Source organism: Ursus maritimus, unplaced genomic scaffold (genome assembly GCF_017311325.1).
Source record: "Ursus maritimus isolate PB19 unplaced genomic scaffold, ASM1731132v1 scaffold_26, whole genome shotgun sequence".
Taxonomy (NCBI): Eukaryota; Metazoa; Chordata; class Mammalia; order Carnivora; family Ursidae; genus Ursus; species Ursus maritimus.
The window spans coordinates 25,525,589-25,548,648 of record NW_024425119.1 but is presented as its reverse complement, the minus strand read 5'-3'; the positions used below and the strand labels follow the sequence as shown (position 1 = coordinate 25,548,648).

Below are 23,060 nucleotides of genomic sequence, written 5' to 3'. Positions count from 1 at the left end.
CCACTAAACATGCAGTCCTTTGGGGTTATTTTTAAACATTTTTTTAGAATACCATTTTATTTTTTTGTCTAAGTATAATTTTTAAAGATTTTATTTTTAAGTCATCTCTACCCCCCAACGTGGGGCTCGAACTCACAATCCTGGGATCAAAAGTCGCGTGCTCCACCGACGGAGCCATTTTAACATCTTAACTTCATTTTACAGACTTACGGTTAGATTATTGATGCCTTCAGAGAACGCTCCTATCTGTCTCACTGTCCCTTCTGAATCCTCCATCTGCAAAGAACACACCATCACATGACCTACTCGTGTGCGTAATTTCAAAGAAAGTATAGCAAAATGAGCAAAAGTCTAAGAAGAAATAATGCAAGTGATACTGAACGGGATGGGAGCAATAGAACACTTCTGATGATACCTCCTGCGCGTGCAGCAACCAGATGCTAAAAACGAGACGAAATGACACTTTACTGGCACATCCAGCCGAATGCTCTGACGTTGACAATGACATCAAAGGATTGGTGACTAAAGGGCAATATTCAAATCCATGACTTTGCACTGAAAAGACTAAATGAGCTGTGTATTTTTTTTTTTAAAGATTTTATTTATTTATTTGACAGAGAGAGAGACAGAGAGAGAAGGAACACCAGCAGGAGGAGTGGGAGAGGCAGAAGCAGGCTTCCCACTGAGCAGGGAGCCTGATGCGGGGCTCGATCCTAGGATCCTGGGATCATGACCTGAGCCGAAGGCAGAAGCTTAATGACTGAGCCACCCAGGTGTCCCAAGCTGTGTATTTCTGACTTGATTTAATACACAGATTTCCTTAATACCAAGACGGTATAATGTAGGTAAATAGCCAGGCTTTGAAGCCGGCCTGGCAGGCTGGAACCCCAGTTCTTCTGGCAGCTCTTCTGTCTTGGGCATGTTACTTAACCTCTCTGTGCCTCGATTTCCTTCCCTCTAAATTGAGGATAACAAGGCTCTGTTATGTTTTACGGTCACCGTGAAAGCTGATACATGTTAAGGGCTGAGGATAGTGCCTGGAATGTAGTAAGCACCCTGGAAGTTGTTGACTATTATTTTCTTACTATCTTTATTTTCAGGTATTAGAGGAAAAACTGATTAGTAGACACAGTACATCAAGTTTCCATTTAGTGTTTCATTGCTGGAGGAACTTTAAACAAAATAGACATATCGTGTTGCCTTTACCTGCTCTAACCGGTCCAAATCATCTTCGTCATACAGGTGCATATCCAATCCAGGTTTAAATCCTTTCTTGGAGGTACTTCCTGATGCCTGTCCCAATTCCATTGGACAAACATATTCTTCCCCATCTTCCTGTTTCTTCTTTCTCAGATTCCCAAAATTGCTGAAGGTAAGTTTCTTTGGCTTCAAACAAAAAGCAAACATCCAGGGATTTAATAAAATTCATATGACAAAGGATTGATAACATGCATAATTCAATTATTCACTCCATCCACAGAGAAAAGCAATTGGATGACTTAATTGGTGTGACAATAATAAAAGCATCCTGGATGTATGATTGATGCACCCAAATATAATAAATGATCCCTATTATGAATCTCAGAAGATTAAGCTTGTTCTCCTATTCACACCAATTAGCTGGGTAGTCACTGTGATAAGCAAAAAACGTCAAGAGCCTTAGTTGTGATGAAACAGGACTTAATGCAATGATATTTCCCAGGGATGAATCTAGTTTTGCAAGGTTTTCCCATCTAAGATCAGGAAAAGAAAATGGTCCTAACTGTGTTTTCTTTTCGGGGGAAGCTCTGGTTATCCTGTATACCTGTTATGCTTCCATAACAGAACTGTTGGCTGCTAAAGGAATCCTCACTCATTTGGAGAGAGAACTTCCAGTGATACTTGGAAGAGAAACTCCATCTTAGTCACTGAATAGTCCTGAGACTATCTGCTCAGCAGATGGTGACCAGGCTGATGCTGGGAATTTAATAGCACAGAGTCTTTCAGAAGTTTCAAATCTGGCACATCTTTCAAGGGAGAAAGTGAGCTAAAGAGAAAGTGTTGGGCAGGTAGAGAAGGTAAAAAAAAAAAAAGAAAAAGAAAAAGAAAGAAAGAAAGGGAGGGAGGGAGGGAGGGAGGGAGGAAGGAAGGAAGGAAGGAAGGAAGGAAGGAAGGAAGGAATAGGAATAGGAATAGGAATATATGTATATAAAGAACTTGGTACAAATTTGTGGAGGAGTTGATAAACCTTATCTCCACATCAAGTTCGTTGAGAAAACAGAGTTAGAAGAGTTCACAGAGAAATGATTTAAAAGAAGAAAAAGTAATCTGAATTTGGTATGACCCACGAATCTGGGTAAATCTGGAAATAGCCATTCTCTGCTGGTCTATGTTGAATCATTGAAGTATCTTTTTCTAACTTGCAAGACTAGTCAATTGTAAGCCAGACAAGTTGAATCTGTATGAGAAGAAATCCTCCTCTTATACTGGGTTTATCGATAGAATATTTGAGCAATCAATATTTGAGCCCAAGTCGTGGACTCTCTGCATTGGCAACATATTGACTGCATGCCAACGTCCTACTCTTCATTACTGTTAACTCTAATAAAATAAATGATTTGAGCAAAGATTCCCCCAGAAAGACACTTGCAAAAATGCATTTTCTTAATTACTCTTAAAGATGCACAGACCATTAACCTATCCACAAGACTCAGTAAACTCCAGAAAATGAGATAGTCATGTCAGAACCAAGCCCCAGCTTTAGTTTTTGCTTTAACCAATTATTGGAAGACACAAGCTTGAACCAACCTTCACTTTGGCCGTGGCTGTTAGAAGTACATAATCTGGTAACTCCATGGCATCACGCTTTTGGTGCTGGGCCTCAGCACCGATCAGAAGGTTGAAATGAGTGGCCAAATGTCTTCGCAAGAGGGTCTTACTTGGTGGGATGTTCAATAACTGAGCCATTGTTTCTACATTAAAACGAGGTTCTAGAACCTGTAAAAAAAATTCACAATTAAGGCACCATATATCATACAGGTCTGCACTGTGCTTTATAATTTGCCAACCTCCTTCATTTAGTCATCACCAATGGTCCCACAACAGCCCAGAGAAACAGACAGAGCGTGGACTTCAACCTTCATGCTACACATCTCTATTTTGCCTAAGCTAGTGAGAAGTAGAGCCGTTCCTGACACCCACGCATGCCAAAGTTAGGGCTCGTAGCTCTCTGAAGTGGAGCCTTTGGAAGGCAACTCCTTACATCAATGTGCAGAAATATAATCTGCATGTTGCAGGTGTTTCAAAACAGGATCATAGGAGAGCCAGTGGCCAGATGTCACCCAAGATAAAAGACAATGAACGAGAAACGGGTTTAAATCTGATGTAGCCTTATGGGATACAAATAAAAAATACGGGAAAAAATCCTCGGAAAGTCAAGACTCACTAGAAATGGTACAGGAGGGTTCAGTTTGATGACGCGAGGGTTATAACAAGCAGACGGACCATATCCTACTCATTCGACTAATGGAAACAAAATGAGGAGAAGTCAGTTTGTAAATTAAAAGAGAGTTTTACCATGAGCCCACCATGGACACCACTGCCTCTGAGATTGGGGGCATATTCTGCCAAGTCCACGGAGCGCAGCCACTCCATCACCCGGTGGTTGGTCCACTGCTGAACTTCTGATGGCGTGATGCTACTCTGTGAGAACAAGCCACACCGAGAGCTCCAGTCATTGACCGTGGGACTCCAAGCACTAAAACTGCACACTAAAAAGTCTGCCTTACAGAGCACACTCACCCGACATCCCACTAAGTGTTTACAGAAAGGGTGAGAAGGTGTTTGCTAGTCGGGATTTTGCTTTAAGGCATTTATGTCACTGTCCCAAGGTTTTTTACAAACTCATAAAGCAGTGCGTTAGCAAAGCAAGTCTTTAGCGTGATATTTAACTCTGCAGGTTAAGGAGACAGGAAAATAAAATACACCCATGGAAAGGAGGAAGGGAAATTAAAAAACGACCGTTGGCTTTAGTTACACAGGTGGAACCATCACGGGGGGATTATAGGACAATAAAGCCCAAGAAGGTAAGGAGGCTGGATTTGAGGCTCTGAGGAAAGCAGAAGCTTTTCCGGCAGGCCCCACGAAGAAACGGGTGTTTGTTTTGCTCGCACAGCCAGTCGCATGCCCGGGAAGCACACGCTGTGTGAATCTCAACGTCAGCTGCTACCTCATCGGACGGCCGCCTCCGCAGACAGTTGGGTTCAAAGTTATTGATCCTCAGGACCTGGATAGCCCTTTTGATACTGAGATGGTGTAGCACGCTCACGACCTTCAAGGACAGTAAGTCATCCTGCAAAAAAAAGCGCAAAAAGAGGAGCTCACTGAGCAGGCCTAGAGCAGGAGGGCCTTCTCAGGGAAAGTTCAGAAAACACGAGTAGAGGCAGACGAGCTCCTCTACCAATGGGCCTTGAGCACTTGTGATTTCAAACCCCTTACTTGGTAACAGAACCCTTTTTCCTGTTCCAAACAAAATCCTCTCCAGGACCCCAATATATATATATATGTATGTGTATAAATGTACACATACATATATGTAAAAACAAATTAATGTGCCAACAGAAGCCGAGTTTCACCTGTGTCCCTCTTCCAGCTATTTTGAGATAGGATCATGGGACCCCACAGCTCTGTAAATCACAGTCTGAAAAGCACCTGCTGGGTCACTGCAAAAAGTGATCCCCTTTGATTTGATGTGATAAAGCAGAAAGCTAAGAGCACCTCTGTTATACTATTCCCCAAGCCTCAAGAAATCTCTAGTTCTGGATTATTATGCTTTATCTAGCAGACACTGTGAACAATTTCGGGAAAATTATGTCGATCGATGCAAAGGTTTTGGTGAGAGTTAAAGAGAAAGGAGAACTGGAGAAGTTATCGGTAGCAACATGGATCACCATTAATCCCTTCAAGGTGTAACTTCCCCAGTATGTGGTTATTGGGAACATTTCAAACATACCAAACACACCAAAACAAATTATTTCAGAAGGTGATTTGGAGGGCAGTGTCAAGATAAGCACCAGTCTATTTCCAAACACACCCAGAAAATAAAACAAGAAAAACATCCATTTTAGACACACCCTTACTGATAACACATTTCTTGGGGCGGGTGGTAATCTATTACAGAAATAGTTTTTAAATAAAAATATCAGACAATCAGCTTAAATTCTTAAAGCTACTGAGTAAAATTATTTCCTGAATTTTTTCTGAATCAATTTCTTAAAGGCAGTGCCTTATGATAAGTTAGAAGGCACTTAACACATTTCATTTTTATTTTTAAAAGATTTTATTTATGTGTTTGCCAGCGAGAGAGGGAACACAAGCAGGGGGAGTGGGAGAGGAAGAAGCAGGCTCCCAGCGGAGCAGGGATCAGGCCCTGAGCGGAAGGCAGATGCTTAACGACTGAGCCACCCAGGTGCCCCCATTTAACACATTTTAATCTAAGATTGAGACACCCATTCAAAACATTTCCATGTGGGCTATTTTCAACTAATTAAAATCTATCAGATTAAAAAAATCTAAATACATAATGACTGCAATGTAAATACAATGCAAATTATTTTAGCTTGAGAGATTTTTAAATCAAAACAGATTTTTTTAGATTAAAAAAATCTTTTAAGTAATTTTAGATTTACCAAAGAATTGCCAAAGATAGAAGAGAGTCCCATATACCGTTCACTCAGCTTCCCCTGAGTTTATATATAAACCATGATATATATAGTCGTCAAAACAAAGGAGTTAACATAGAGAACAAAAAATGATAACTAAACTACAGACTTTACTCAAACTTCACCAGTTTTTCCACTAGGTCGTTTCTCTGTTCCAGGATCCAACCCAGGATACTACATTCAAACAGGTCTTTTGTGATTTAGAACTTCTGGGGTCAAATTTCCTAAGACGATTTACTCTTTTTTTTTTTTTTTTAAAGATTTTATTTATTTATTCGACAGAGATAGAGACAGCCAGCGAGAGAGGGAACACAAGCAGGGGGAGTGGGAGAGGAAGAAGCAGGCTCATAGTGGAAGAGCCTGATGTGGGGCTCGATCCCATAACTCCAGGATCACGCCCTGAGCCGAAGGCAGACGCTTAACCGCTGTGCCACCCAGGCGCCCCAGACGATTTACTCTTTTACAGCCACAAAAGCTATACACACTTTTTTTGTGATTTTAAGCCTGAAACTGCTTACATTCCTGCAGGAGCTCACCTATACCCAGACGGGAGGGCAAGTATTTACTGAACTTGTTCCAGGCTGAGCTGTTAAGAGCAGGAATCTGCAAACATCCTAGGTTCAAACAGCCTGTGACTTTTGACGACTTTCTAGCTGTGGAAACTTGGTCAAGTGACCCAGTTTTTCAATTTTTTCATTCCCTCATCTGAACCCTGGGGATAACAAGAATGCTACCGCAAGGCTTGCTGAGACTTGAGTATTAATAGGAGTATGGAGCTGGAAAGACTGCCTGGCGTCCAGTAAATGTGCAATGTGCCACACGCTGGTGTTACCACAAACAGGTCTACACTATGTGCCCACCGAAGTACGGACTTTGGCTCAATAATCGAGAAGAAAATAAATCCCGTAAGAGGATCCCTACATTTCTTTCGACACTGAAAAATTAGCTGTTTGAAATTTTCAACTTATTTAAAGAAGATACTTAAGGCGGTTTAAATAAACGCATCTAATGAGTAGTACACTAACAGGACTATGGAATCTAGAACAAGTTCCCCTGGAATCCATCTCTCCCCACTGTTGTAAAGTCCTTCTACCTCTTGGATAAGGATAAAAATATGGAACAATAATGAAGGAATCAGAGTCTACCTCGCCCTACTTCTTCAAGCTCTGTGACTCCTGCCCTAGCGGAATGGGGCTAAAGAAAGAAAGGAAGCAGGTTTCAGGTAACGTTCTCAAAAGTGGAAGGGAGGAGAGGAGACAAGTCTCTAGATGTCAAAGTCAAAAGGATGGTCTCTTCTGAGCAGTCACTGCATATAGGAATGTGTAACTCAGAAACTGCCCCGGCTTCAGAACTCTACATTCTCTTTTTCAAACTTCTTTAGGAGAGGGGCACCTGGGTGGCTCAGTTAGTTAAGCACCTGCCTTCAGCTCAGATCATGATCCCAGGGTCCTGGGATCAAGCCCCGCATTGGGCTCCCTGCTCAGTGGGAGTCTGCTTCTCTCTCTGATCCTCCCCCTGCTCTCTCTCTTGCTCTCTCAAATAAACGAATAAAATCTAAAATAAAATAAAATAAACATCTTTAGGAGATATAATTCACATACCAAAAAATTTACCCATGCACTACATGTCTACGTTGTTGAATATATAAAAAACCAACTTCCTGGACAGCTGAGCTTAGATTAGGTTTCACACAGCTTAAATCAGGGTTTCAAATTTCCCAACGGTACCGCAATCATCAAATCCTCCGACTTCAATTTAAACAGAAAACATTCCCGCTCTTCTCAAGCTAAGGCAACACCTTGAAACTCTGGTGGAATCATTGTGAAAACAATGTATTTTGCTCACTATTTCTGGGTTTTTCAGAGAAAAACAATTTGACCTCCTCCCCCAATTCCCAGGAGTAAATCACTTACAACAGTCATGTAATGGAGCATTCGACCATCTACCCGTCCTTCGTCAAACTGGGTCTTGTACTGGGGGAGACCAATATCATCCAACCATCCTGCAGGAGAAAAATCAGTGTTGTTAGTAAGCCACAGAACACCTGCACTTGTGATTAAAAAGAAAAAGCAGCTTCATTCATTCATTCATTCATGAATTTAAAACCTCTTACTAGTGACCCAGTTGAAATCCAGCTTTCCGTGGTTGGTTTCTTCTTCGGACCCCAGGGCTTGCAGTGCCAGCTGGAGTTTCTTTCGATGAAGTGAATGCTTAATTCCAAGTTCCTGAAATAATCAGCAGAAATACTGGCTTTACCATTCTGTCAATATGGGCTGCATGCCACTGACAAAAGATGCCAATTCCCCCAAATGAAGCGAGTGTTAAAGACCCAACAATCCCATTACATCAGCATACCAGCTCAGGCTAGTACAGTGTAGCTCAACAGGCCCCTAGAAAGCCAAGACCGCTGCAATTAGTTTAGTAGTACGCTCCATTTCCCAGTAGGCTCCTTCCTTGGCAAGACTAGAATTCTACTTTTTTTGTGCAAAATGTTAAATAATTAGGAAAAATGTTAAATAATTAAATGTAAGATGTAGGGCTCTTTCCTTTTCCTTTTTGCAAAATAAAGTTGAATTGCATACATGACATTGAGAAGTTGGGCCAATGCTAAAGCCACACAATGATTTTGAGAAATACGAACTTAAGATTTATTATTATGTCTATACAATTATTTCTCATTAAAATGCCCAGTGGCTTACATGTTTCATAAGGAATCATTAAGACCAGGTCCTTCTTGTTAAGTCCATAAGATTTAAAAAAAAGAAAAAAAAGCGTGAAGCAGAAAACAAAGTTTTTCAAGAGTACTTACTGGCTCCACCCACTCCCCTTTCTGGAGTATAAAACAATCCTACATTCATAGTCTCTTTCCCAGTATCCATTGTCTAAACAAAATAGGAAGCAGTCACCTTCTCCAGATCTTGTTGAGAAGCCTGCAGAAGTGTTTGGCCAGATGCAATCCAGTGCTTGCCAGAATTCAGGTAGGACCCCAAGCCCTGTTCCACAAGCCAATTGCAAACCTGCTCCTTGGTCCATTTGGCAAATGGCATATCCAAGTCACTATAAGAAAACGAACAACTGCATGAAAAACAACTCAAAGCCAACCTGTGGCTTATCGAGGTTGACCAACTGTGTATTAAATCGATATGGGAATTTCCTGCTAATGCCCATTTGACTATGAAAAGCTCACTTTTCAGTACATACTTGGAGGTGATGGTGGTACTGGCACTGAAAGTTACCTCAGAAGACCACAGCTTTCATTTCAAATGAAACCACAACAGATTCAATGTGACTGAGCAAAAAACATGTCGTACATATGGAAGAAAACCAAGTTGAACCAGCCAATCAAGTCACTGTACTAGTTTCAATCAACGTGGTTTGAAGACTGAATTTCCAAACAGAAAACACTAGGTTAGATGGAGAGAAATCAAGTCTAACTTGAATTAACTGTAGCAGAATTATGTATGGTTTCTCACCAAATGGTAATAAGAGAGCAACATGCCATCACTGAGTACACGAAAACGTAACCACAGCAAATTTCTGGTTTTTTACTTTGACACATAAATAGTGTTCCTCTTTGGGGGGAAAAAATGTGTAGATAAACAAGAATTTTTCTTTTTTTTTTTTTAAAACAGTGCAAGGAGATCCTCTACTGTGTACAAAGAGAACATATGGCAAATGAGACTCTTCAGTGTTTGCAGAAAGCCAGAGTTTCCTCCTTGATGAAACTGGGGCCCAGTCTTCCGCGAGGGTGGGAGGGACCATGTTCCAAAGATTTAGTGTCAATCATTTGCGCTAGATGTTTGCCAACCCCACCCTTTTCATGCTTAGTAGGTCAGTATAGTAATTTCAAACCAGTAATAAGGGTGCAGGAAAAGTTCATAGAGTCTTAACAGATAAAATATTACATAGTCCTGATAAATTTAAGAATTCTGATAGAATTTATGTATTTGATGCTTTCACAGAATCCACTAATTATTAATGTTCATTGAACAGTTACTATTTACCAGATACTTAACGTGTATTAACTCATTTAATCTTCATGATTACCTTTTGGGGAAATGGACTAATTAATACCATGGGAAACAGAAGCACAGAGCATGGATGTAGTTGCTCAAAGGTCACCCAGGTTGTTGGAGGCGGCAAGGCCAGAAATCAGATCCAAGCAGTCTGTCTCTAGAACCTACTCTTAATGGCTATGTTATCCCATCTCCCCAGAGCTAGGCTTTAGAGTACTCACAGTAATTATTTTCTCGGTCCAACTTAAGTCCAAGAATCATTCTAGCACAGATGTTGCTGACACTTTAGCTCTGGTTCCTCCCTGGCTCACATAGCCCCCTTCTTCTGCAGGATTTATACCAACCACTTCCAAATTGCACTGCTCTACAGATGGCAGACCCTTCCGCCAGGCACAGCAGTAAGCAACAGATTCTACCGTTCAGCCCGGGGACAATATTAACATGGTAAGTGCTCACAGCCTTGACACTTGGGTAGAGATATAAAAGTCCATTTGTTCGGTTGTTCTCACCTATTAGATTGTCCCAAATCTCGAGACCAACCCAGTCGCGGTCCTGCAGTTGCCCTTGTCCCTCCTCTTTTGAATTCAGGCTCAGACATGTCATCTGGGTTGAATGTAGTTGACTGACTTCTCCTGAGTCTGAACAGAAGACACAACACCATATTGCCTTGCATGAGACCTGAGGAGGCCTTAGACTTTAAAGTTAATCAGAACATTGCTTATGTATGGTCAGAACAGACATTTGGATTTACACTTTAACTGAGACCCAATGAGTTAGTGAATCCCAGATCACAATCTTCCTTCCTTTGAAGCCATACAATTTCATACTTGTGTCCAGCCAATCTTCCATTTATTCCTACATTTGAGCAACATACAATAATACAAAGCCTACGCCATTTGTCTGCTGTTACTTACCTTCCAAAGAGCTTCATGATACCTCTGGATTTCTTTTTGGAATCCGGCGACGGTGGAGATACCTGGAAGGGACTGCTTCCCTGCGAATCTTTTGGCCGGGAAGAAACACCAGCCAGATCTAGGTGCTCAGCGGTCTCCTTCTCTGTTTCAGCTATTCCAAGAACAGAATACATACTTGGTGAGTTCTAAATATGGAATGAACACGACTAGATGCTAACCTTCTTGGTTTTAGCAACTGTTAACAAATTCTTCTTCTGTTGGTCTGTAAAGCAGTAATTTACAAAGAGCACCCTACAAATATTAAAAATGGAAAACACAGGTATATTCTGCTCTACGGTCTGTTGTGTATCAATTAACATTGTGTGTAATATCGTGTATGATATTGTGCCTAAATTCATTAACTCACAAATTACCACCTCTTTGAGATTCAAAGGTGTGACAGGATTGCCACATTCTTTCCTTGAGAGATGTGAATACATAATGAAATGATTCTCTATCTTCCTGTAGCACTTGGGACTGCTGACTCCCTCCCACATCCTTCAAAATCATTATCCCCTTCATCTTCTTGTTATGACACTCTCCCAGATCTGCCATCTGATAGTTTCTTCTCTGCTATAGGACCTATTTTCTCTTCCTCTTCCACTCCAAGATTCTGTTCTAGGTTCCCCCAGCAGGATCTCTGGACAAGCTGACTCCATGCTTGGGACTAAGTGATGGCTTCCCTCATCTGTAAGCACCTGGTACCACAATTTGGGGACCTAATCTCTCTCCTCAGATTCAGTATCTGAACTTCTATGGATAGTCCCAATTTGGTGTGCCAGGAACATCTTGGACTCAACAAATCCATCCAACTTTCCAGAGATTTCTCTGAAATTTTCTTATTTGATATTCCCTTAATATTAATTAATATTCTTCCTGTTACTCCAGTTCAAACTCTCTGTCATTTGCTTTTCACCCCCTCCTCTTCTTTGGCATTTACATCAAATCCCAGTTACCAAGTTCTGGCAATTCTTTTTTTAAGAGAGTTGTTCCTATTTCTAGCTTGTTATGTCCTACTGAGAAAAGAATGAACTGGATATGCATAAACTTTTCTTCTGATATAAAATCAGCACCTGTCGATTCTGCCTTGAAAGAGTAACATCCAAATTTGCTATGCCCAGATCTCCCAGCATTAACTATCTTAATTCTTTTATCTGTCCCTTAATACGTGATCCCGTGCTAACAAACACAAGGCGTACTGTTTCCTCAATGTGAGACCACACTTTTTAGGGAAAGTAAAGTTGTATAAAAATCACAGAAATGGTGTTTCAGCAAGATATAAAAGTTGCAGAGGTTGACTTTTCTATGAAGCACAGCTGTGATTATAGGTTATAATAAGCAGCACTCCGCTCTTAGCATAAACAATATATTTCTTCTAAGAAAGATGCAAAAACATTTGAAAATAGTTGTCTGGATTTTATCTATCCCATGTGTATTCCAGAAATGTGAGAGGAGTCACCTGTGCTGACCCACATCAAGAGGTATATGGGTATCTACATAAGATGATAAAACCCACCGGGAAAATCCAACGGGCCGTTCCCACCCAAACCCTAAAGCCAGCATGGGTCTGGGTGTACCACAAAATGCTGCCTAACTCGCCCTCATTTTAAAAGATCCTATTTTTATTTTCTGCTTTGAGGATGTTTCTTCCCTCCTGTGCCCCACACTTTTAAAAAGGAAAACTGAGCTTCCCCTCTCCTAAAATCACTTTGGGGGCGACTCCTTGGATATCGCAGGAAGCTTCCTCTGGTGTCACTAAACGTCACCTCCATCTTCAAAGCAATGAAAGTCAGAAGGATGGTCCCTTAAGAACAGTCAGTCTAAAACAATCATTTCCAATGTCTTCTACAGACTGCCCTATCTGGCTGAAAACATTTCTCTCTGGGGATAACGCAGACATGGAGAAGGAACTGCCAGGACCTGGGAGTTAGTGTGAGATGGGATGCACTTGAAGGGTGAAAAAGCTGGAATGGATGAGGCAGGACAGTCCTGCCCTGGACTCTGAGGGTGCTGTGCACTTCTAGGTCCTCCCAGAGCTCCTCGCAAGGTGTCATTAGCAGGGGTTAACAGCGTTTAGGCTTGGAAGCAAAGGCTCTCCAGAGAGTCCACTTAGCAGAAGGAACCCTCAGGAGTAAAGGACAACATTTTCTAATTGCTGCCAGCTCGCTTTCTAGAGATCACAGATGCCAAGAGCAAGGATTAGCTCAGTTTGGAGGACAGCACCGGCGAGGGCTGGCATGCAGGGGTACGATACCTAAGGTGGGTGCACTGGCACTTCGTTTACGGTCTTCAGATATCCCACCAACGCACACAATCACACGCAGCCCAATGGAGAGAACACAGGAGAATGACAAAATGAAACACAGATCAAACTCCTACTCACAAAATACACACAGTGGGAGGAAAGGCAAGCACCTCGCTGTGCTTCCAGCATCGCAGACTCCATTAGCAGGGTCAATATGGGGTTAATGTGTCCACTTTCAAAACAGATGAGAAGCTGTTTACAATGAAGTCAGAGAGTGTCACGGTTTTTGGTCTTTCCTCTACATTTACGCTCCACCAAGGAGAGCGGGGTGACAGCCTACACAGAGCTACCTTTACCGCTGAATTAAACTCAGGGGAGCAGTTGCTTGCGAACTTTTCCCCCAACTCATTCACCTTCATTTCTGAGAAAGAGAAATAAATGCACAAACCGATGAACAAGGGAAGGGAAGAGATTGACCTTGTCCTCATTCTGAGCGAATTAAGGCAAAGGCACGCTGGCCACACGTACCCAAGTTTGGTGCACTTGCAGTCCTCTTGTTACTTTTTATTTTAAAAAAGCCACGCCCAAAGGAAGATCTGGCTTTCCGAGTGCCAAAGGGGTTGTCGTCCACGGAGGCATCATGTCCTGGAGCTTTCGGAGGGAGGCTCCCAAACGGGCTGCTTTCTACTGGAGCTTTATCCTGAGAGAGAAGTAACCAGAAATGGAACACCGCACTGCTGTGCACAATCATGAGTACCTGCCGGGCGCAACACCCGGTATGGTACACGTGTGAGTTTACTTAAAAGAATCATGGAACTAACAAGTTGATTATGAATATCGAGCGCCATATCAGAAGTTTAAAAAGTCAATTCTGAAAGCTATTAAGAAGAAACAGCCGCAGTAGCAACAAAAACATATTCATCACTGATCTACGACCCGTGTGCTTATCAGGACATAAAATATTTAGGATATAGAAATTCTCAAGCTTTATCTTAATTTTATTTGCCTCATTCCCCCAAAGACATCGAAATAAGATATTACCTAATCAGAATACCAGCAGACTTATTTTTCTAGCAATTAGGACACCATATTGGGCTATGATACAGTCTGCAGTCTTTGTACTGTAACTGCGTCAGTAGAAGCCCAACGTAACAAAATTGCTCTGCAAAGCAGGCATTAACCCCAAGCTTCTACACCAGCAGCAGAAAGAAACTCTACTCCAGTTATTTTAAATATTCTCCTCAAGGAATTAATTGTAAAATGAGAACACAACCAGTGACTCTTGAACATTTTTTTTTTGAAAGCGTGTTCTGAGGTAGATTCATTATCTTGCCTGCAGTTACCCAACACGATCACCACTTTTCAAACACTCGATACATTCAGATACACTTAACATCAAAACTAAACTTGCAATCATTTAATTTTTCTTCGTTGATTCAGAAGACACTTTGGCTGTCTATAGTATTTCAAGGTCTTTATTGAGAACCTTAACTGTAATTAAGTTACACTTCTAGGTACTGCTTATTTTTTAGTTTCTCGTTATTTGAATTGCCAATTATAGTCACATGATCTATTACACTGTTTTCGTATGATCCAAAGACGCTTTAGTTTGCATGCTCTCATTTCTCTAACATCTCTCGCCCTGTTTCTTTCCTTGCAGAGGTGGAGAAAGGGGGGAGGGGACATAGGCTTTTAAGGTGGTTATTTTATTCTACGTATTTATTGCTCATCGTAACTACAAGCTTATAGATGCCGCAGCTTACTGCTGCTACTACTATGTCTCAACACAGATGTCAGAATCATTGCATCATTTATTGGGTTGGCAAGACAAAAAAGGACAGAGGATGCCTGTAATTCTAGCTGGGTGCACGGTCTGGGCCTCATCAGGGATACCTACATTACGACTCAAGGCATTCAGAGCCAACAGTCGAGGGAGTGCATCTGGAAGTAGCCTGTCTACCAGAATGCAGCCTTTACAAAGTTAATGGTTGAAAATTAGAGGAAAGAAGAACCAGAGCCCTTGTTGATGAGGTTTTAAAAGGAAAAACAAAAAACAAAAACACCAAAATGTTTGCTGTATACAGACAGTGTTTATATTAAATAAATAGCTGTTCTCAGATGGGTGTTCTAAGGACTTTTTGTGAGGTCTTAGGAAGCCCAACTATGATCATTCAGAACATCAATAGCCTGATTGAGAGTTTGGGGTTTTTCGGGTTTTTTTTTTTTCCCAAGAGTTTATTGGGGTGAAACATAAAAAGTAACTATCCTAAACGGAACAATTCAGTGGCCTTTTGTACACTCAGTGTTGTGCAACCATCACCTCCACTTAGTTCCGAAACACCTCCATCATTCTAGTAAAACCCCTTACCCAGGAAGCAGTTTCTCTCCATCTCTGGCAACCCCCAGGCTGTGTTCTGTCTCTACGGACTTATCTATGCTGCGTATTTCACATAAATGGAATCATATACTATGTGATCTTTTGTGTCTGGCTTCTTTCATGTAACATATTTTGGAGGTTCTGAGTTTGGGCTTTTTGGAGACATTTAAGCAATCACGTGTATCAGACGTCTCAAACATTTTTACATGGTAATCTGGACATAAAAATTACCTCTGAAGGCTTCTGAACGGACTCCTTTTCCTGTTCAAAACAACAATATTTCAGATTGTTACAGGAATGGCTTTGTATATTCACAATCTGTCACATAAAATTCCAGAAATTAAAATAAATTTACATTGACTTCTAAGCTACACAATCTCACTTCCATTTATTTTCGGTAATGGTTAAAGTCTGCAGTTTTGATTGTAAACGCTACTTGCAACCCTTCATATTCATACTTCTTAATATTTACCATTAACAGTGGTATCTAATAAATTTGCATTAGAGAAACCACAAGCTCTTCTTAAGAGTTTTATTTGCAAAATGGGAAAATGTGAAGATCCCTAAATATTTTCGTCTCAGGGTAACGGACAGAAAAAAAAAAAAAACAACACAGAACCAACCCCGTCTGATGACTCTTTCTTCAGATTGCCCAGGCTGCTGGACTTTTGCAGACTTGAAGTTCTAAAAATAACAATAATAGTAATTAGGATTAATACTAAGTGGCTTTGGTGCCACTGTTTCTTAGGAGAATATCTTGGAAAGAAACTCAAACTGTGTGTGGGTTGAAGCCTGGTCCATAAAAGAAAATCTGGATTCAGGCAGTCACTTATGTGCTTAACTAAATTATAACATTGAGTTCTTTTAAAAGCAGAGGTGGTTAACTGTCCTGCCAATAACTCTGAATGTCCCGCACACATTAGAATAGCTGGAAAAACACTTAGGGCGCTCCTTGTGATGTCAATATTTGAAAATAAACCAGCGTTTTTCCATGGGCTAGTGGTGCATCCTTTCATGTATACATTTAGACCAGGAACATTATTTTTAATTTTTATTTAAATTTTAGTTAACATACCAGGGAACTTCTGAAGTACTCACATACTATTTACATCGAATCCTTGTAATTAAAATAAAGGACAAAAGTGTTATTTTTCAATTCACAAAGGAATCCATTTCCTGAATCTGGCTAAGTACTTCATTTTACAGTTCTGAGCAAGGCATATAAGAAAAATCCCTATAGCTAGCCATAATAATTCATTTGCTGTCCTAGTAAAGGCAAAGTGACACTGTAAACATTCAGAGATTTTTCTCTTTCACATAACTGGCATTCAAGTTTATAGGGCTGGTCTTCTCAGAAACTGAAGGCAAGAATAGGTGACCAGTTTAGAAAGAGAGAGAAAAAAATACCTCTGCTCTAAGAAGTACAATAACATACATATACAAACAAACTTTTAAAAGGCAATTCTCATGTACTTCTGTGTACGTTAAGTTGCTAGACATGTCTAGTACCAAATAAAGTAAAAGATAATAGCAAGAAAAGAAAAGATCTCATCTTTGAGTGCTGCTCTGAAAACACATTTTCCTAATTTAATCCAGACTTGAACTTGGATAAACATAGATATTAGGCCGGTTTAGTACACAGAGCGTGCAAAACACCATTGCAGCCTTTCCAGCCATCACATCATTCCCCGTGGTTTTTTTCTGCTAGAGTCAAAATGCAAGCCAGTGCGAACCTGAAATTCAAAGCACTGCACTTCACCTGAAAACTGATGAAGGAAGGCTAAAGACGAGGAAACACTTGGCATGAGATAATAGATAATGGTCATCGAGCAAGTATTCCTTTGTTAACTCACAACCCCCCACATCCCCCCACATCCAACCATTACACCTGCATTAATACAATTCAGGCCTCAGTCATCTGCTTCTCATAGTGTTTTGTTAGTGTAACAGAAGCTTCCTTTTTCCCAGGTATCGATGAAATTTTTCACATTCAATAACATAACTTACGAAAGACTATCACAAGGCTGGGTTTCAACAGCAGCACCAAGGATTATTTTTCCATCACTAAAAGGAAAAAGAAAAAAAAAGGGGGTGGGTGGGTAAAGTGTGTGCTTCATGAGTAAAAGACCATATAAAAGACCATATATTTTCTAAGTGAACAGACTTGTCAAAAACAAAAAAAGTTGTGCTAGGGAAGCTATTTCTCTCTCTTTTAAAATGTTCTCTCTTTTTTTTTTAAGTAGGCTCCATGCCCAACATGGGGCTTGAACCCACAACCCTGACATCAAGACCTGAGCTGAGATCAAGGGTCAGCTGCTGAACCGACTGAGCCTCCCAGGTAACCCTGTCTTTTAAAATATTCTATTCTATTTTCTTTTATTGGGTCTAATTATAAGATCAAGTAATTGAGAATACGCTCCCTCAAAAATTCTACTTGTCAATGGAGAAACTATAGTATCCCTGTTCTGAATCCTTCTTCTAAACAGCTTCAGACGACTTCCTAGCCATCTTCTAAACAGCCTCAGGCACATGACTGGTGCTATGGGGCTTGTGACCCACTGACGGCCCCCTGTGACTTAGGACATAAAATCCAAGTGCCCTAAAATCCCTCTCTAACCTAACCACTCCACTTCCCCAGCCTCATCTCGCGGGACTTCTTGCTTCACACCCTTTATTTCAATAATACACAACCTGATTGCAGGTACTACTGATTCGCACTGGTCCCTTGGCACATGCCTTACTGTTTCCTGCCTCTCTGTGTCTATAAATGAGTGCAATGCACCCTGGTGTTGGCCTGACCTACTCTGTTGAACATTTATATTGCAACGTTAGGCCATAAATGACACACCTCTCTTCAAATGAAGTCTCTGGTTGAGGAGGCAATGTTGCTTTTTCAGCAGTTTCCAAGCCCTTAGATGCTGGCAGTAACGAAGGGATTGAAACTTGCAAGATGCTGGTGTGGAACTGTAATGTAATTATAGAAAGTCAAAAATCCACCAAACAAGACATAAGTCACAGAGGAAACAAAGTGAGATAATTACATGGTCTATCAATAACCTTTCATACATCTGTATTTAGAACACTATGCTTCTGTTTATAAAATGGTCTCAGGATATAAACATCAACAAGTGTTAATCAGAGAAAACATTCTGGAGGAAGGTCATTTTTGAACTTGGTTCTGAATAAAACATAATAAATACCATCCAGTAAGTCAATAGTTGATCCTGACAACTTCAAGCCCCAGTTAAAATCTCAGTTCTAACCTTAGGTAAGTCACTTAACGGGGCACCAGTTTTCTCCTCTGTAAAAGGAGAACGGCAATGCCTACCCTACCGGGTTGTCATGATTTGAGATGAGATTTGGGTAAAGTGCTTTGTAAAGACACCTGTTTTCACTTTATTTTCTACCACTAGTCTAACATAGACTGTTGTGCAAACCAGTTCTATGTGGATACCACTTAAAAAACACTTTGCTTCCTAACAAGATTACAGCAGCAACAACAAAAATGCCTCATACATCTTCCCAAACAAATGCTTTGTGTATCCTAAGGATGGAATCTATGAAAGAAATTCTATACTCTGGTATTCAATAATTTCCGACGACTGTAGGGCAGTGCGGTGTGAGAGCAGATCACAAACTAATAAATGAAACACTTAAAAAATACTGTGATAGAAAAAAATAAACAGAATGTACCTCAGTGAATTCACTTTGCCGGTCAACCAGTTAGTGACTGCGCTTCCCTTCTGAAGTCAGCCAGGAAGGTAGGGACTCACGCGTGTGAACACACTTCTAGATGCCAATCAATCAGCAACAGTCTCACCTTTGTAATCACACGTCCACTCACTCCAGCCTCTGGGAGTCCATCAATTCCTGAGCTCCAAGCATCCCCCCAAGCCCCACATATGATCAAAGAGACTGTCCTTGACACACAAAGTTTACCTAGTTAACTAAAAAAGCAATACATTTAGCTTTGTGGTTTTTTGTTCCAGTTACTGAGTGGTGGTCTCACCCCTTGACATTAAGAGGTTATAACATGTGAAGTCTGTTAAAATAATCTGATTGGGCCCAAGATGGAGTGGTTCATGTTAAGCTCCATGTCAGCAAACCCAAACTTAGCTAAGTTTCTGTGCTCGGTGCTCCCAGAAAAGGCAGGCCTAGGTCAACCAATCAGCACTTGCCTGCTCTGCACAAGTTACCTGACCCCCCTCCAAGACTTCCCTTTGCTGCATGTAAGGAAAGTAACCCTACGTCCATGCTACCCAGAGCAATCTACGCTTTCAGTGCTATCCCGATCAAAATACCGAGGACATTTTTCAAAGAACTGGAACAAATAGTCCTTAAATTTGTGTGGAACCAGAAAAGGCCCCGAATCGCCCAGGAAATGTTGAAAAGGAAAAACAAAGCTGGGGGCATCACAATGCCGGATTTCGAGCTGTACTACAAAGCTGTGATCACAAAGACAGCATGGTACTGGCACAAAAACAGATACATAGACCAATGGAACAGAATAGAGAACTCAGAAATGGACCCTCGGCTCTTTGGGCAACTAATCTTTGATAAAGCAGGAAAAAACATCCAGTGGAAAAAAGACAGTCTCTTCAATAAATGGTGCTGGGAAAATTGGACAGCTACATGCAAAAGAATGAAACTTGACCACTCTCTCACACCATACACAAAAATAAACTCCAAATGGATGAAAGACCTCGATGTGAGACAGGAATCCATCAAAATCATAGAGGAGAACATAGGCAGCAACCTCTACGACATCGGCCAAAGCAATCTTTTTCATGACACATCTCCAAAGGCAAGAGAAACAAAAGATAAAATGAACTTGTGGGACTTCATCAAGATAAAAAGTTTCTGCACAGCCAAGGAAACAGTCAGAAAAACTAAGAGGCAGCCCACGGAATGGGAGAATATATTTGCAAATGACACTACAGATAAAGGACTGGTATCCAAGATCTACAAAGAACTTCTCAAACTCAATACACGAGAAACAAATAAACAAATCAAAAAATGGGCAGAAGATATGAACAGACACTTTCCAATGAAGACATACAAATGGCTAACAGACACATGAAAAAATGTTCAAAATCATTAGCTATCAGGGAAATTCAAATCAAAACCACACTGAGATACCACCTTACGCCAGTTAGAATGGCAAAAATAGACAAGGCAAGAAACAACAATTGTTGGAGAGGATGTGGAGAAAGGGGATCCCTCCTACATTGTTGGTGGGAATGCAAGTTGGTACAGCCACTCTGGAAAACAGTGTGGAGGTCCCTTAAAAAGTTAAAAATTGAGCTACCCTATGACCCAGCCATTGCACTACTGGGTGTTTACCCCAAAGATACAGACGTAGTGAAGAGAAGGGCCATATGCACCCCAATGTTCATAGCAGCATTGTCCACAATAGCTAAATCGTGGAAGGAGCCGAGATGCCCTTCAACAGATGACTGGATTAAGAAGATGTGGTCCATATATACAATGGAATATTACTCAGCTATCAGAAAGAACGAGTTCTCAACATTTGCTGCAACATGGATGGCACTGGAGGAGATAATGCTAAGTGAAATAAGGCAAGCAGAGAAAGACAACTATCATATGATTTCGCTCATCTATGGAACATAAGAACTAGGATGATCGGTAGGGGAAGAAAGGGATAAAGAAAGGGGGGGTAATCAGAAGGGGGAATGAAACATGAGAGACTATGGACTCTGAGAAACAAACTGAGGGCCTCAGAGGGGAGTGGGGTGGGGGAATGGGATAGACCGCTGACGGGTAGTAAGGAGGGCACGTATTGCATGGTGCACTGGGTGTTATACGCAACTAATGAATCATCGAACTTTACATCGGAAACCGGGGATGTACTGTATGGTGACTAACATAATATAATAAAAAATCATTAAAAAAAAAAAAAAAAGGAAAGTAACCCTACGTTAGCCAAACAGCAAATGCCTAGCATGACCCTCTGCTCCTGCTTCCTTCTACCTAAAAAAGCCTTTCACTTTGTACAGATCCTTAGATTTCCTTTCCATCTGCTAAATTGGACATTGCCGGATTCATCAATTGCTGAATAAAGCCAATAAGATGCTTAAAATTTACTCAGTTGAGGTTTGTTCTTTAACAACAAGTCCTATTATTATAAAATAGAAGATTATTTCACTACCTTTTTTTTTTTTTTTAATTTGAATCTTTATGACTAAAGCAACTTACTGAGCCATCGTCCCTGTGTTGCCAAGTTCACAGTAGCTCATTGGGTTCCTGACCACGGGGGAGGAAATGGCTCCACTAACAAACTGAGCCACTTCCTTGATTTTATTTTGAACTTTAGGGCTTTAACTCCAACTCCAATCTCCCTCCCAGCTTTTCTTTAACAATGTCGCTCAACAAACTCAATCCTCATCAGATCACTCTGGTTCCAAACTAAAAGCCTCATCGAAGTACAATTCACATAGCAAAGACGATTTTTTTTTTTTTTAAGGATATGAGACTCTCTGGGCACATCTTACAAGTAACAGCTGTCTTTCTGTAAACAGGCAGCAAGCACACTCATTGGCTGTCAAGTGTTATTTTTCCCTTCAGTATAAATATATATTTAGCAATTAGGGGATTTTTTTCCCTCTAAAATATTTCTTATTCCTTAACTAATCCCTTGCCTCTTTCTTCCAATTTTATTGAGATATCACTGAGATGCAGTACTGTATAGATTATAAAAAAAAAAAAAAAAGAAAAAGAAAAAACAACCCACATATTTTTTCCTTTCAATGAGAACTTTTCGGATCTTCTCTCTTAGCAACATTCAAACATACCAGACAGCAGTGTTAACTATAGCCGTCATGTTGTACATTACACCCCCAGCTCTCATTTGTCTTATCACGGGAAGTCTGTACCTTTTCACCGTCTCCCTCCAATTTCCTCTACCCACTAATTCCTTATGAATGACATCTTTTAGCCCTCTCCTACACTAAAGAGAGAAATGTGAATTGTTTCCTCCTTGAATTCATTTTCATTCAATTCAAATTTCATTTTCTCATTAGGTAATTAGTAGGAACAGAAATGAAAAGTAAAGATGCCACTGGGTTTCTTCTCACTACGTACAGTAAAATGTTAAAGGAAAGATGTCCAAAAGAGGAAGTGTAAAACATAAGGGAGCCAAGATTGTTTAGTGAAAAACAAACAAAAAACAACCTTTCCCATTCCTAGTTTCTCTAGACAGCACATTGCATTAAAATTAAGAAATAGTTTCAGGGCAAAGACAGAGGAGCTGTCAAGAAGCCACGGGTGTGCCTTTGTTAAGACCTCAGGAAGACTTAAGCTAGTGCTATCTCATTGAAACCTTCAAAAGAGATCAAAAACTCTAGAAGCAGAGGGATATTCCATAGCAGCCTCACAGAAAACTTTAGAGAAAGGCTTATTGTGAAGATATCTGTAGGTATGCTCTACCTGATGGAGCGGATTATAAACTGATTCATAAGAAATTCCAAGTGGATAAAATATTACACCAAATTAGACCAACAGGGACGGAGACAGTAGAAGGTAGAAGACCTTGGACTTGTACAGACGCTTTTACAGAAAACAACTCATCTGCAATTATAGGTTCCTTCTCATGGAAATGGAAAGATGACTCACGAGGAATAACCAAGAGCCCAAAGGACTGGGTCCTGTGAAGGAACTGGCAACATGGGCCTGGCTGGATTTTGGAACTGCTACGGACTAACGACACCTGTGTGTCTTCCATTTTCTCTCTTTTTTAATGGGAATGCCGAG

The 23,060-nt window shown here is 40.7% G+C and overlaps 1 protein-coding gene across 1 annotated transcript in view; it reads right to left on the bottom strand.

The window, feature by feature from the left end:
- Positions 1 to 23,060, bottom strand: part of PPFIBP1 (PPFIA binding protein 1) — a 173,729-nt gene that overhangs the window by 1,905 nt on the left and 148,764 nt on the right. Inside the window, exons 15-30 of the mRNA XM_008712302.2 lie at positions 18,139 to 18,254; positions 17,298 to 17,354; positions 15,914 to 15,974; positions 15,522 to 15,551; positions 13,442 to 13,613; positions 12,923 to 12,955; positions 10,630 to 10,780; positions 10,225 to 10,353; positions 8,606 to 8,756; positions 7,813 to 7,924; positions 7,613 to 7,701; positions 4,208 to 4,330; positions 3,556 to 3,681; positions 2,788 to 2,976; positions 1,207 to 1,386; positions 211 to 276 (exon numbers count right to left, since the gene is read on the bottom strand). Of these exons, the coding sequence (XP_008710524.1) occupies positions 211 to 276; positions 1,207 to 1,386; positions 2,788 to 2,976; positions 3,556 to 3,681; positions 4,208 to 4,330; positions 7,613 to 7,701; positions 7,813 to 7,924; positions 8,606 to 8,756; positions 10,225 to 10,353; positions 10,630 to 10,780; positions 12,923 to 12,955; positions 13,442 to 13,613; positions 15,522 to 15,551; positions 15,914 to 15,974; positions 17,298 to 17,354; positions 18,139 to 18,254 (1,785 nt within the window). The remainder of the gene's footprint in view (positions 1 to 210; positions 277 to 1,206; positions 1,387 to 2,787; positions 2,977 to 3,555; positions 3,682 to 4,207; positions 4,331 to 7,612; positions 7,702 to 7,812; positions 7,925 to 8,605; positions 8,757 to 10,224; positions 10,354 to 10,629; positions 10,781 to 12,922; positions 12,956 to 13,441; positions 13,614 to 15,521; positions 15,552 to 15,913; positions 15,975 to 17,297; positions 17,355 to 18,138; positions 18,255 to 23,060) is intronic.